This window comes from Pongo pygmaeus, chromosome 5 (genome assembly GCF_028885625.2).
Source record: "Pongo pygmaeus isolate AG05252 chromosome 5, NHGRI_mPonPyg2-v2.0_pri, whole genome shotgun sequence".
Lineage (NCBI taxonomy): Eukaryota > Metazoa > Chordata > Mammalia > Primates > Hominidae > Pongo > Pongo pygmaeus.
The window spans coordinates 45,859,132-45,873,632 of NC_072378.2; the positions used below are offsets into that span (position 1 = coordinate 45,859,132).

Here is a 14,501-nt window from a genome sequence, read left to right on the forward strand (position 1 = left end):
TAAAAACTGCTTGCCAGACATCCTGTCTAATAATACGCTTATCAGCAGTTACTGTGATTGAAGTGGTTTCCACTTAACTTCAGTCTGATTCTGTATTCCCTCAGCAAACAGAACTCCTTTAAAAATTAAGGGGACCTCAGCCAATTAGGCCAGCTGGAATTAGGCTGTGTATATGTTTGGCTGTCCTAGGATTCTAGTGCTTGTCCCGAAACATTTACTAGTGTAATCCTTTCAGAAATCAGAAAGCACAGCTGAGTTGCATGTGTCTTAAGTTACTGTTCTGTTCAAGTGCTGAGTGACCACATGGTTCTTTAATGTGAAACAAGTTGGGAGATGAAGTGGGCCTGGGGTGATGGTGGCTGTGAGTGTGAGGGCGGACGGACACATAAGAGGCTCAGGTACTGTTGGTGAGCAGGAAGAATGACAGTAGGGTACCATCAGTGTGGGTATGGAGGAGAGTAGGAGTCAAGTGAATTCTCAGGCTTCACAGTCACTGTGGTCCTGCTCACTTGTAGGCAACTTGTGTCAAGGAACTGAAGTCACTGCATTGAAAGACAGATTGTTGGAAGTGGTTCTTTTTCACTTTGGTGGTGCAGTGTTGTAATTTCTGAAGTTCCTGGGAAGTTTTGCCCTGTCTTCTTCCTTTGAGATCTTTCAGGTGGGGCAGCTGGGCAAATTTGCTGCTGCCTTGCACATGTGTGAGCAGGGAATCGCTGTACAGGAGGTTGCTAGTCACAATCCTTATTTTTAGAAAGGGCTCAAATCCTGTGTGTAAACACTGTTTCACATTGATTCTGCTCTGGTGGCCACCTTATGAGGAAGAGTAGACTTTAGGCGCAGCCTGTGCTGGCTTTAAAGAATGAAGCTGCCTAGGACTCTGTGAAGGCCTGGTGGTCAACCCGTTATGTTGTTGCTTAGCCTGTTAGCAGTATCCACAGATGAGCTTCTTAAAGGTGCTCTGTTTGGATTTCTGTCTGTTGGCATTCCCTTATTAACTGAAGATGGTCTGACTTTATTACGCTTTCAGAAAAGTAGAGAGGGTGATGTTCCCAGAAAAATTATTTTTTTGTTTCAAAAAGTTGTCTTTGTAATTTTCTCCTATCTGGGAATATAAGATGCATAGTTAACACTTAGTTGTGATAAGAAGGGTTCATCTCCTGTATAATGCCTTGTTTTATCCTTCTTCCCCAAAACAGTTCCATTTCTAGCCTGTCTTTAAGTCTCCATGCAGAGGAAGTCTTGATTTTGTTCTCCTATTATTTTCCAGCACATCATCTTTCTCTTTTAGTTTTATATTTAGTTTTAGTTTTATATACATATGTATATGTACCTATATATGTACACCCACATGTATGCATACCTCTTCCCTTTACTAGTTGCTTAGGGTCCTTTTTTGCCCTGTTTTACCTTTTGTGATGGACTGTGGGCAAAAGGATCAGAATAGGAGATTAATGTTGAAGGAAATATTAACTTACGGGGTAACCCAGCAGAGGGGCAAGTTAAGCCTGAACTTTGTGCAAAGATGCCCCGGTGGTGTATTTTCACACTAAATAATGGATATGCTTCACATATCCATTATTTATGTGATATGCTTCCACATATCTCAGGGCTTCACACAGAGAGTTGGTGTACATTGACTATGCAGTATTAATAGCAACAATAATATATTATAGATATGATCAGTCTAAAAAGTGTTTTCATTTTAATATATGCAAAAGTATTCCAGGAATAGAACTGTATGGCACTACTCCCAGTTAGAGGCATCAGCTTCTCTTTAGGGCTTTGTTTATTGTAATAAAGACTTGCTTTTTAATGGTTTAAAACAATTGATTTTAATAGACTTTAAAAGACAAGATTTAACGGAAGAATCAGATTGTGAACCATATAGAGAATATGAAAACTGAGGTGCTAGGAGATTTCTGAAATCCTCAGAGCTGAAATTGGAAATCTGTGTCTTAGGAAGGTGAAACCTGACAGATAGTTTTAGGTGGGGAGTGGGTGAGGGTGTAGGGGGAGAGATTTAGAATGAAAAATGTTTGGAGCTATTGCCAGGGTGAATGGTGTGAATGGAAAATGACTTTGGATGAGCATCTTTGAGGACCCAGCTGAGGATAGAGATCATGGGAAGAGCCAATTGGCATGATTATGTGATTCTCTTCCGCAGTGGTTACAGTTTGTGACTAGGAGTGGGCTAGGCTGTCGTGGACCATCTGTCTGCTAGGACTGGGTAGGACTCAGTACAAGACAGGGGAACAAGGAAGATGTTCAGCCAGTTTCCCATGTGGGAGAATGTCCTGCAGGTTGGTAGATGGAAGAACTTCCAAAGATGACTTGACCCATCTGGACTGGGAAAATGAGCAGCAGCCGAGTGGAAGGGTTAAGAGGGGAATTTTACGGGGAAATCCAAGTGTTCGTTCAGGTGGGAAGGGGAAGGAGTGTCATCTGGAGAGGTTGAAGGTAGATGGGCGCTCTTAGCCATTCTTCAGCTATTCCTCATATGACTGATAGAGGCCCCACACCTTGCCCTGTCTTCTCCAGTGCTCCAGCCTGACGCTGCCTCTTGAGAACACAATCCTCTAGCTATGCCTGACCAGGTCAGTAGGGGTCTACTAATATTGTTAATATATCCCAAGTTTGTGTTAACTTTTTGTTATTCCATCACATTGTGGCTGTCAGTCCATGAAAAACTCTGCTCTTGGAGCAGGCTCCCCCATCCTGTCTTGTAGTTGACAAAATGCAGCACTGTACTTTTGCTCTTATTTCGTTTCATCATGTTGCTTTCACCTCCTCTTTCCATCCTGTAGGGTTATTTTGTAGTTCTGATTCTTCTTCAGTTGTGTTGGGTTATTCTTCACAACTTTGTCTCATCTTGAAGCTTGGAAAGGTCCCTTCTAATCCTTCAAGACTTTGGTGAAGATGCTGGACAGAAATAAGACTATTGTGCCCTGGATTATGCCACCCTATAACTCTGTCCAAACTGACCACGATCTATATATTAATGACCACTTTCTGGCAGGCTTTTTGACTAGCTATAAATCACTTAGGGATAAGGCATATATCTTGCTGAGGTCCAGATATGCAATAGACAGATGAGCTGCCTTCTAATCTATTGCTTTAGTAATTCTAGGAGACAGTTTTTTAGTGAGCCCATTCTGCTTTCTGATAGTCACTGTGGGATGAAGTGTGAAAAGTTCTTTGCACACTGGCTATTGAAAGTGTTTTTAGTGGGCTGCAAGCAAGTCAATACCAACAGTGGCTCCAAAACAACTTAGTTTCAGCAACTTAGATTTTACCAATAGCAATGCTGTTTTCAGAATAAGATAAATGGAATAAGGGAATGTAAAACCTAGTGTATTTTGTGTCGTAAACTTTAAAGGCATTATCTTCAGGTAATTTAACAGCTGTCATGTGGAGTAGTAATCCCAGAGAGCAAAACTAAGATTAGTAGTGATTGGAGTTATAGGGAGGCATATTTTACTTAATCTAAGGAAAATTTTTAGACCCTGCTCCATCAAGAAGCAGCCCCTTGAGTACTAGTAACCTACATTTTTGCCATGTTGTGGGATATCATTTATCTTGGAGCAGAGACTTGAATTCATCTAAAGCAGCACACTGCTCTCCCTTATCTCCTCACTTCTCTTGGGCCTTAATTTGCTCTTATGCATGTTTGTTCTGCTCTTTCTATGTAAGATCATCCTTTTTGATAGGGAAGATTAAATCAAAATAGGGTTCGGTAATTTTCCTTTCTAACTTTCATTAATAAAAATTATGCCTATTGTTCTTGAATTTTGGCACATAATCACATCACCTGGGGAGCTTGTTAAACATACAGATGCCCACGCTCTACCCCTGAATTAGAAGGTGTGAGGTGGAGCCGGCCCAAATCACTCCCAGCTGTAGGCCCAAGGCAGGCCTATTACTCAAGGCTCACCTGACCCATCCAGAACTCATCCTGATCCAGCCTGAGGTCATCTCAGGAGCCTTGCCCCCATGATCAGATGATGTGTGGAGGCAGCTAAGAGCCCGAAGCCTGAGTGCAGCCCCTGGACTCCACCCCTGTGTCCATTCCAGCTGTTGTTTTCTCTCCACACCCTTTCCTGCACGCCTGGTCCTAGACTGGACTTCTGTCCTGTTTCTGTTAGGATGCTGCCAGAGGGAGATTTTAAAAATGCATGTCTGATTCTGTCACTCTATACCTAAACGTCTTCTAAGGTCACCTATTGCATTTAGGATAAAGATTAAAATGTCTAGCATGGCCCAGCAGGGTCAGCACAGCCTGGCTCTTCCCTGCCTGCTCTCCATTCTCACCTCACAATATTTTGAACCTTTTTCACAATGCTCTAAACACAGGCCTTCTATCAAGTCCATAAAAAAATGATATTGCCTTCTTCCTAGGAACTGGATACAGGCCTAAAGCCCTCTTAACCTCCCTTACTCATCTTCTAGACTTATGCTTGTCATTCAGGTCTTGGCTTAATCTTTACTACCTTAGAGAAGCTTTCCCTGATGCTCAATGTGGTTGGAGTTCCCCCAGTGTACATTTTTATGGTACCATGAACATCTCTTTTTCAGCATTTACCATAGTTATATGATTATTTGATTAATGCCTATCTCTCCTACCCAACTGTAAAACTCCGTGGGACCAGAGATTAGGTCATAAAACTCCATAGCACCAGGGATTAGGTCTATTTTTATTCAACATTAATATTCCAAGTGCCTACACAATACCAGAGTAGATACCTGATACATATTTTTTTGAATGAATGAATGAATGAATGAATGAATGAATGAGAGACAATTACTAGAACGATGGATATAATCATCCATGTGACATCAGGTATCACCATGCCTGGGGACCTTCTGTAATACCCCAACTGCCCATATCTGATTCCCTGGATGTTGACATCAGCCTGATTTGAACCTGAATTTACCACACCCAGTTCAATACTATGATTCGAACTAAGGGCCACTCTCCCTTGCCAGCATCACATCTCAGTGGCATTTCAAGTTCTTGTCCCACCCTTTTGTATCTCATTTCTTTCCCTCTTCTAGCTTTACCATTGAGATTCAGGATATGCCAAGGCTGAGAGGCCAGGACAGGTGTGACATGTGGTATAGCCTCTTTCTTCTTCTATTAGATTTTTGTAAAACAAGAAATGCCTGTCCTTTTCTGTAAGACAGTTATGATCCCTATCTAGCAAAAGTTGGTGATACATAAGAGTGCTTCTTATCACCTTGTCTTAACAATGCAACTTCCTTCTGGTTTTTCTTTTAACATTTTATTACAGGATATGATATCTTAGGCTATACATATCATTTTTCATTCTATTCTCTGCTTATTGTCTCCTAAGTTTACTAATTCTCTCTTCTCCCATTGTTTGTGTTGTAATATAACCTATGGTCATGCCTGGTGTACCCTACATAGCCTCCAGTTTTAACCAGTTTGCTGCTTTTTTTTCTCAGATTTCATTTTTAGACTCTGTCACTCAGGTCTATCTCCTGCCGGATGATTCTGGTAGCCACCAGATCAGTTGGAGAAGGCCCTTGGTGGGGACAACAAGGGGGGTCCGCACCTTGCTCTTGGGGCTTCTCAGCAGACATGAGCCAGATGCTCTGTGATGGGAGGTGCTGCATTGTCAGCTACCTTTCATAGCCACCCCAAGTCAGCTCTGCATGGCTTCAGTAATTTCTGATGCAGTTACAGTCTCCAGAAAGGACTGAGGGTTGGGAGCTCACTCTTCTGAGTGGTTAGCATCATAGCATTTTGTATCTGTAAAACATCTTAGAGATAACCCACCCATTCTCATGTTACAGGTGAAAACAGTGAGACTCAGAGGCCATAAATTTTTGGTCCACGGCTGCACAGTTAGTGCCAGAGCCTCCAGTCTAGGGCTCTTCCTATGCCTGGAGGAGGCCATTTGTTTGTAAGCGGTTTCCTATTAGTCAAGAGAACCAGAAATGAGTGAAGAAAGCTCATTCTAAAACTCCAGTCTTGCTGACAGGGTTATTAGAAAAGACATAGAATTTAACATTTCATATTTAGTATAGATTGTTTTGAAATGGGAATCTCTCTCTCTGTATGTATGAATGTGTATATGTATAAGTGTGAGTATGTCTGTATTGTGAATGACAGTAATATGACAGAAATAGTTTAAGATAGGAAATGGCAAATCTGCTCCTCTGTGTTAGGTTGATTGACCCTGGTAGCAATTAAGAGGCATAGTTCTAAGCCAGTGACTCTGTATATCATTTTTGACACCCCAATTTTCTCAAGAAATATTTGAGGTTTACACAGCCTGATTTGAGTACTGTTTAGGGGGAAAATGGGTGGAAAATAAGGGGTGGGATTGTGGGGATCTTTGATTATACCTTGCTGCCCCAGTACGGCAGGTACTCCCTGCAGACAGCTTTGGCAGAATCACTGGCTGTCATGGTGTCCTGTTACACAGAAGCCTGCTGGCCCGCAGGAACAGGAAATAGCTTTTTGTGTGCAGGTTCAGGCTTTGCTCCCATTGACTTGTTTCCTCCCGTCTGCATGAAGTTCAGCACCCTGTCCCTGGTGTGCCTTGTTGTGAGCAATTCCTAGGAAAGCAGATCCTCCTTCACACCCACACATGTTTAACCAAAGTGTTTACAAAAGGAGCCTTGCTAATAGCAGCTGCCTTGTTTCTAGCATACCTTTGGGCTTTCAGAAAGCTCTCTGCCTGCTCTGCTGCCCCCACTCAAACTTACTCATTCAGAAGAGAATTGGACATGTTTTCCTGGAGTCAGTTCATTTTCCTGGGGTGCCTTTTTTTTTTCTTGTCTGCCGTCTTCCCTTCTCAATATGACTCCAAGTGTTTAGGGTTCAATTATGCAGATGCGAAATTTGGCTTTTTAGTCATTTGAAAGTATGGAGACTCCTAGAGCCCATGACTCTTTATATATCACTGTAGGAAGTGCACAGCCACCCCCTTTTTGTTCCCCATACCAGTGATTGTACTTCAGAAGCTGTGGTCCTGCTCAAAGAAGACTGTTTGCTTTCCTCATCTCCACAGGTTTACATAAAGAGTTGTCTCCATTTTTGCCTGATGAAAGACAACTTGAGACAGATGAACCACCCCTCTCCCAATTAGCATTTTTGAGCACCCCCTGGGTACGATTTTGCCTTCTGTACTTTTATGTTTTGTGGTTTATAGGATGGAAAGCAGATGCAACCACTCTCCAAGAAGTCTAAGCTGAAGGAACACCACCCTAGAAGGAGAACTTATAAAATCGATTCTGACATTGGTGTTCCATGGTTCCTTTCCATCTTTAGAGCGTTTTTAAAAACACAATTCCGTGCTTGTGACAGACTTTGCCTCCGTTGAAACACATGCTGAAGGGATTCCTTTTGTCAGATGACTTGTTCCTTTTTACGGCTTTCAGTGGCTTCTACCTTAGACAGAAAAAGAGAAATTAACCTGAACTCTTAATAGCTAGATTTGGTCTACTCTCACAGAGGAAACCATGATTGCTTCTGAAAATGTGTTGTTGCAGATCTGAGGGGCCCAATAAATAGCCTTCCCTTTATTCCTGGTGGTGGTTCTTAGTGTGCTTTCTCGGCCCTGGGGACCCCTTTCTCCCTGGGTTCATCCTCAGGGTCTGCAGGAGCAGCCCTGGTCCTCTGCTTCGTTCTCTTCTCTTGCATGTAGTCATTTTGATTAATCACATCCTGTCTGTGAGTACAGCAGACCCATCAGATAGGAAAGACCTGATTTTCTCTCTCAAGTTTATGTTACAGGTCAGATTTGATTACCACTTCCCTTTAAGACCCCCTATTTTAGGTGGCAGGAGAGAAGTTGGTGGAGAAATAAGAGTGGAGTCATCTTTAGTGATATGTAGTGCCTCAGATTTCCCAAGCACTCAAAAGTGTGTGCATAAAAACCCAACACCAGAGGGTTGTTCATATATCATATCCATATAAAAACGTATGTCAATTTGTTGAATTTCTGTAATATAGTAATTAAAATAATATTGATACTGTTTCTGAAGATTGCCATATAAAAAGAATGAAGTATAGTTTTTAAAAAACATAAAAATATTTAAAGTTCAACAACAGTTTTGTTGTTGTTGTTGTTGAGACAAAGTCTCGCTCTGTCGCCCAGGCTGGAGTACAGTGGCATGACTCAGTGCCTCCCAGGCCCAAATGATCCTCCCTCCTCAGCCTCTAGAGTAGCTGGGACCACAGGCATCTGTCACCGCACCCGGATAATTTTTGTATTTTTTTGTAGAGGTGGGGTTTCACCATCTTTACAAAAGCCTGTTACCCAGGCTGGTCTCCAACTCCTGGGCTCAAGTGATCCACCCATCCTGGCCTTCCAAAGTACTGGGATTCTAGGCCTAAGCCATCATGCCTGGCAACAGTTTTCTCTCTTTTTTTTTTTTTGGAAACTTTCTGTGAGATAGCATTGATTTAGCCTCTGAAAACTTGTAGGTAGTTTATGGCCTTGAGGTGACACTCTGGCCGATCTATAACTGCAGTCAGCCAAGGTGTCACCTCAAGGCCATGATTAAAAATCAAGGATATTTGTGTTTATGCTGGAGTGTTAGGACATGGTTCTTCCCTCCGTGTTTCTGCAAATTTGAAAAGACACACCATCCAATATAACTCTGGGTGAGGCAGAGTGACGGATGTACTGTCCTTGCTCTGTGGGACCTGAGGCTGAGATAAAGACAGTTTCTTGTTTGTCGTTAATTAGTAGGTTTGTCTCAGAGCTGGGCCTTGTATCTTTCCTATTAGTAAACTTAGGATTGACTGGTGATGCCTGAAAAACATCTATCACCTGTTCTGACTCATCCAATTTGAGAGTAAATCTCAGAAGTCTCAGGTTTCTTCAGGAAGTTGAGTTCAGAAATTGTTTATGAGATCAGGTTAAGGTGACTTTCCTCTACTATAAGCACTAATAATTGTCCATAAAAAGCAAATATGTTGTAATCATGTATTTATGACAGGATTATATTTTCTTGGTGATTGTGCATTTAGGAAGTGAAGATATTTTACAGCCATTTTTTTCCCCACTAAAAGATTGAAAAGGTTAAAGTGTATGGTATTTGAAAATACACTTACAAAATTAGGATTTCTCTGGGAAGAAACCAAAACTTAAGAAAGAACATGATTAAGGTTAAGCCGTTGTGAAAGGATATCAACATGACTAACACGGACATATATGCTCCAAATTGTGAACTACACACTACAGGAAGCTCTCCTAAAAATTGTACTCTGCCAGAAAAAGAGGTCAAGGGCTAGAAACAAATATAAAATGAAGGTTCAGTAAGGTAGAGTCTTTAACTGTGCGAAACATTTATTAGGTTCTTTCCATATGCTAAACTCTATATTATATTATCTCAATCATCAGACAACTTTATGAAGGAGATATTCTTATTTACCCCATTTTATAGATGAGGAAACTTTAATCTTAGATACGTAATTTGTCCAATCACACAGTCTGGAAATGGTGGAGCTTGGATTGGTAATCACTCATTCACAAGGTATTAGAGAAGGCATGGGGGTGTTTGGAGACCATTGCTTTTGTTTAAAAGGTTGCTATCCTCTTTAAATTTGTTTTTTATACTAGATCTAGTGAACCCCATAACCCCATATGGCAGTTCTTATATTTCCTTTTTTTTTTTTTTTTTTTGAGTTGCAATTTTGCTCTCGTTGCCTGGGCTGGAGTGCAATGGCATGATCTCGGCTCACCGCAACCTTCGCCTCTTGGGTTCAAGAGATTCTCCTGCCTCAGCCTCCTGAGTAGCTGGGATTACAGGCATGCGCCACCATGCCCAGCTAATTTTGTATTTTTAGTAGAGACAGGCTTTCTCCATGTTGGTCAGGCTGGTCTTGAGCTCCCAGCCTCAGGTGATCCGCCTGCCTTGGCCTTCCAAAGTGGTGGGATTACAGGTGTGAGCCACTGCGCCCGGCCTATTTTATTTTTCTTTAGTAACTCTTCCTTTAAATCATTATCATAGACTCTTAGGACAGTGACCTTGAAAGAGACTGGCTTGACTCTAGCCTATCCTCTGAGAGACAAAAAGACAAAGATAGATCTTCTGACTTGTTTAGGGATAGTGAGAAGTTATTTTTCCTAATCTTGGATATTTGGAAAGGCCTCCACTAAAAGCAAAACTATCCTTTAATAGACTTTTCTAGTATATATTCTGGCAGTCAGGATGTAAAACCTAAAACCTCATGATATAAACCTCTTTGGTAGCTTAAGGAGAAATTAGAGAATTACTAATTATGACTTAATTTTAATATTTTATTATTCACTCAAGCCACCCTGAAAGTTTCATTCAGTAGTTGTTTATTGAGTACTATGTGCAAGGCATTATACTTAGTTATGCTGAATCTGATCTTGGAAGTCTTTAAGAATAACAACATGAGACAAACCCAGCTACTCTAGATAGCATAGAGTCATATTTTAATATTTATTTTTAATAATGATGATTTTCCATTTACCGTATATTATTTAATCTTCAGCATGAGGATTCAACTCTTTGAGATAGTATCATCATCTCCATTTTGCAGATGAGGAAATTAAAGCTCAGTAACATTGAGAAACACAGCCCAGGTCACAAGGCTCGGGCAGGGCCTTCACCATGTGAGCTCCTAAAGAGAGTCAAAATAGTTTTCCTGTAGTACTTTATAGTTATCAAAATGCTTTTATTTGCATTATCTCATCTCATTTTCCAAAAATGAGAGTAATTATTATTGTATTCATTATATAGATAGCTCTTGTATTTATTATATACTTAATATGTGCTAAGAGTGCCAGGTACCATATTAGATATGGCCTAATTCATGTAATCCTCACAAAAACCTTAATAAGTATCATTATTCCCATTTTATAGATGAGCCACCAAGGCCTAAAAGTTTAAGTGATTTGCTTAGCACAGCAGGGAGGTTTAACTGAAGCCTAGGCTTGTCTGCACAGGCAGGGTGCATGACCACTTTGCTGTATTCACTTTTCTGTACTATGCTGCCTCATTTTCCAGATGAGGAAACCGAGATTCAGAGTTAGCTAACCCAGGTGAGGTCATACAGCTTTTCAATAGCGGAGCTGGCACGCCAACTCAGATCCTCTCACTAGAAAGCCCACTTGTTTCCCACTGTACTGAGCCGCCTTTCTGCACAAGGAGAACTGTATCTTACATCCAGGTTGAGTACCCTAATTCCTTTTCGTCATTTTTTTACATTTCTTTGTATTTGTTCTCGTTTTTAGGCAGGGGGCCCTAGACAGATGACTTGTTACAGGAGAGGAATGGTGTAGGTTAAACTGCTTGCTCAGGAAGTCATCTGGGGAAGTTAGATGAGAACTCAAATTCAAATTTGAGTCCTGTGTACCCAACTTATTTAGCTATGTGGTTCTCGAGCTCTTTGTCTTTTGAAAATGTTGCTTGAGAGAAGGACTTGCCCTTGCGAGACTGCTTTCCTGTGCTGTAAGGAATGAATCTTTTTCCATCTGAAGATCATTTACCGTTTCTCTGAATACTGAATTACATTAATGGTGTAAGGCAAGGAAGTACGTCAATATAAGATATATAACAAGGACCAGTCACTCAGATTTGAAATGTTGCCAATCTCTACAATCTCAGCCTTGAGAATTTTAAGGCACAGAAGCCCATTACTTTAATGATCAATTATCCTTTAGATTTCTGAAGGAAAAGTTTGTTAACCATTTATAGTACTACTTTTTTATTCAAATTGCAAACTCAGGTAAATGTTCCTTAAAATTGAATTGGATGACATTTTTCTGTATATGTCAATGTCAGTAAACATCAGATAGATATCCAGATGTGTTTAATTATTTTGACTCAAGGAAGTATGTCCTATTTAAACAATCTTTAAATAAGTTGTTTCTGAATTGAACAAATAAACAAGAAATAGCTGAACTAAACTGCTGTGACTGTATAGAAAAACTGAGAGGTTTTAACAGAGGAATCATCTAAAAATCCACATCTTATTATACTCATTTTTACTTTTAGAGATAAACCTGAATTAACTGTTCAAGTATATTAATAGTTTTTATTTTCAAAGAATAATAGGTGATGTGTGGGGATAATTTGAAACCTATTCCAAGTGTATTAACTCCAGTTCAGATATGTTTGAAACATGGAACTATCCCTATGTCACCCAGAGTTTTTTTTTTTAATATATATATAAAATAATTAATGCCTATTAAGTGTCTTTTGTGCTAGTTTTCTCTTAATCGTTTTCTCATGTAATTTTCATATCCTTATGATTCAGGTATTATTGCTGCCCCTCATTCCTCACCTTTTACAGATGAGGAAACTGAGGCTCAGAGTGACTGAGTAATTAAGCCAAGATTACACAGGAAGTAGAAGTCTCAGAACTTGGATCTAATTCTGAACATTCCAAAGTCCATGCATATTCTAAGATACCAAGCTATCTTGTGAACAGCCTGTTCTATTAGAATTTTAAAAATTAACATAATTTAAAAATTAGCATAAAAATGCGTTAAGAGAAATTTGGTTATGATTTTGTTTGATTAGCCCTCAAGTAAGAGCAAAAGAGTTTGAAATACATACTTTTTTTGCTTTGGAAACATAGCACATTTACCTTTTTTTCTGTATGTAAGCAGAAGGTCTTTTAATAAATCTATGTGGCCTTGAGTTTGTACCTCCAAGAAACTCCTAGAGATACATCAAAAAATATTGTTAATGTTCAGCAATTAACCCTAAACAGCTGACTGCCCATTAGTTTTACTGTTACAGTGACTGTAGGTAACACTAGGCCAAATTCCAGACATGTGACATCTTCTAAACAGATTCCAATAGGATTAAAAACATTTCCCCGTTCTCCTGTTTTGGGCCATTTTCTTACCGTCAGAAACTATGGTGCTTAACATTGAAACTGGCTGGTGATGAAACTTTTCAGTTCTTAATGGTAGTTGACTTTGAAATTAAATTTTTGTCTTTTTCTTCCGGGTTATTTTCTGGTTTAGCTTTAGCATAAGAGTAACGTAACTGGCTTCCCTCCTTCCTGTTCATCTTACGTGCTGCTCCTCCTTTCTCATTCCTGCCTATTCCCTTCACCCCATGCTAGAAAGGGCCATTCCATTGACCCGCCTGAAAAGAAAGTGCCCTGAGATGAAATCATGGAATCATGCACTTTAAAACCAAAAAGCATGTCTGAAAGATAGTAAGTAGCTGGATATGCAGCAGTGAAAGGCACAGTCTACATAATCTTTAACCAATTTATTTGTTCATAAAATATTCTAACTTAAAAAAAAGTTATCCATGTTCACTGGAAGAATTTTAGAGATACAGAAAATAAATATAATTCCACTTTATAAAGATAACCAAAGCAGATTGTTTTCTAAATGACTATTAGACTTTCCAAATAGAAATATTTAGGAGAGACAAACAGTCCTTATGCATCATCCATTTTGTTGCTTTCATTGAGACTCAAAGTCTAGAATGCTTTGTGCTATTCAAGGCCTGAAAGGATGGGGTTATAAGAGATAAATAGCCATTCCTTATATATTATATATATATAAGCCATTTTTTTCTCTCTGTCTGTTTTTCTGCTTTTTCCTTTCTAAGTTTTGGGTTGCATGTTTCTAAGGCTGCAATGGTTGCTATACTAAAGATTTTTCTTTTTCTTTTTCCCAGACCCCAGGCAGGCACAGTCTTCCCCGCCGTGGTCCTATGACCAGTCTTACCCCTCCTACCTGAGCCAGATGACGTCCCCGTCCATCCACTCTACCACCCCGCTGTCTTCCACACGGGGCACTGGGCTTCCTGCCATCACCGATGTGCCTAGGCGCATTTCAGGTAAAGACCGTGCTTTAACTAAAAATCCATCCCTGCACAGGGGTCGGGGGGAGTGGGATGGGCTGAGCCTGTCTCATCCATGCTCACAGTGACTCTCTATTAGAGGCATGTGGGCAAGGGAATGACAATTGGCAAATTAAATCTTCTGAATTATGGGATTATCAAACACTGGAACATTTTAAGTCAAGAGACTGAAAATCCGCTAGAGATGGCATACTTTTAAGATGGTATTTAATGCCGCCCAGTTAGTGTCCTGCTGAATTGCATCCCATATGGTGGGCACTGTCTCATAACTAGGGCCTTTTCCTGAGGGTATTATGCCAGGCCTTCCTCTGCTTGTGTTCCTTTCTTTTCCTAACATCTGCCTATAAACCAGATTGATGGCACAGCCCTCCATTCCTAAAGGCTTATAAGTCCCAGGAGTCCAAGCTAGTCAGTTCCAAGAGAGAGCACCTGCAAACTTAGGATCTTTGTCAGAAACTAGTCATTTGAAGTGCCGTGAAGCCTGGAAGAGTCTTAAAAGGCAATGCATGGCCTCTGAGTGGCTAACTCAAGAAGGAGGCAGCCTTTCTGTGAAACATAATGCATGCTGCTGTCACTTGCAGCCCGGCAGCCCAGTGCTCACAATTCCTCTGTTCCAAAGGCACCACAGAAATGTGTGGCCCATGGGGGGTGTGTGTGTGACA

At 40.5% G+C, this 14,501-nt stretch overlaps 1 protein-coding gene across 7 annotated transcripts in view; it reads left to right on the forward strand.

Annotated features, from left to right (window-relative positions):
- RUNX2 (RUNX family transcription factor 2) overlaps nucleotides 1-14,501 on the forward strand; it is a 347,192-nt gene that overhangs the window by 175,649 nt on the left and 157,042 nt on the right. For all 7 annotated transcript variants that reach the window (XM_063666238.1, XM_063666237.1, XM_063666239.1 and 4 more), the window contains one exon: nucleotides 13,654-13,815. In XM_063666238.1, the coding sequence (XP_063522308.1) occupies nucleotides 13,654-13,815 (162 nt within the window). The remainder of the gene's footprint in view (nucleotides 1-13,653; nucleotides 13,816-14,501) is intronic.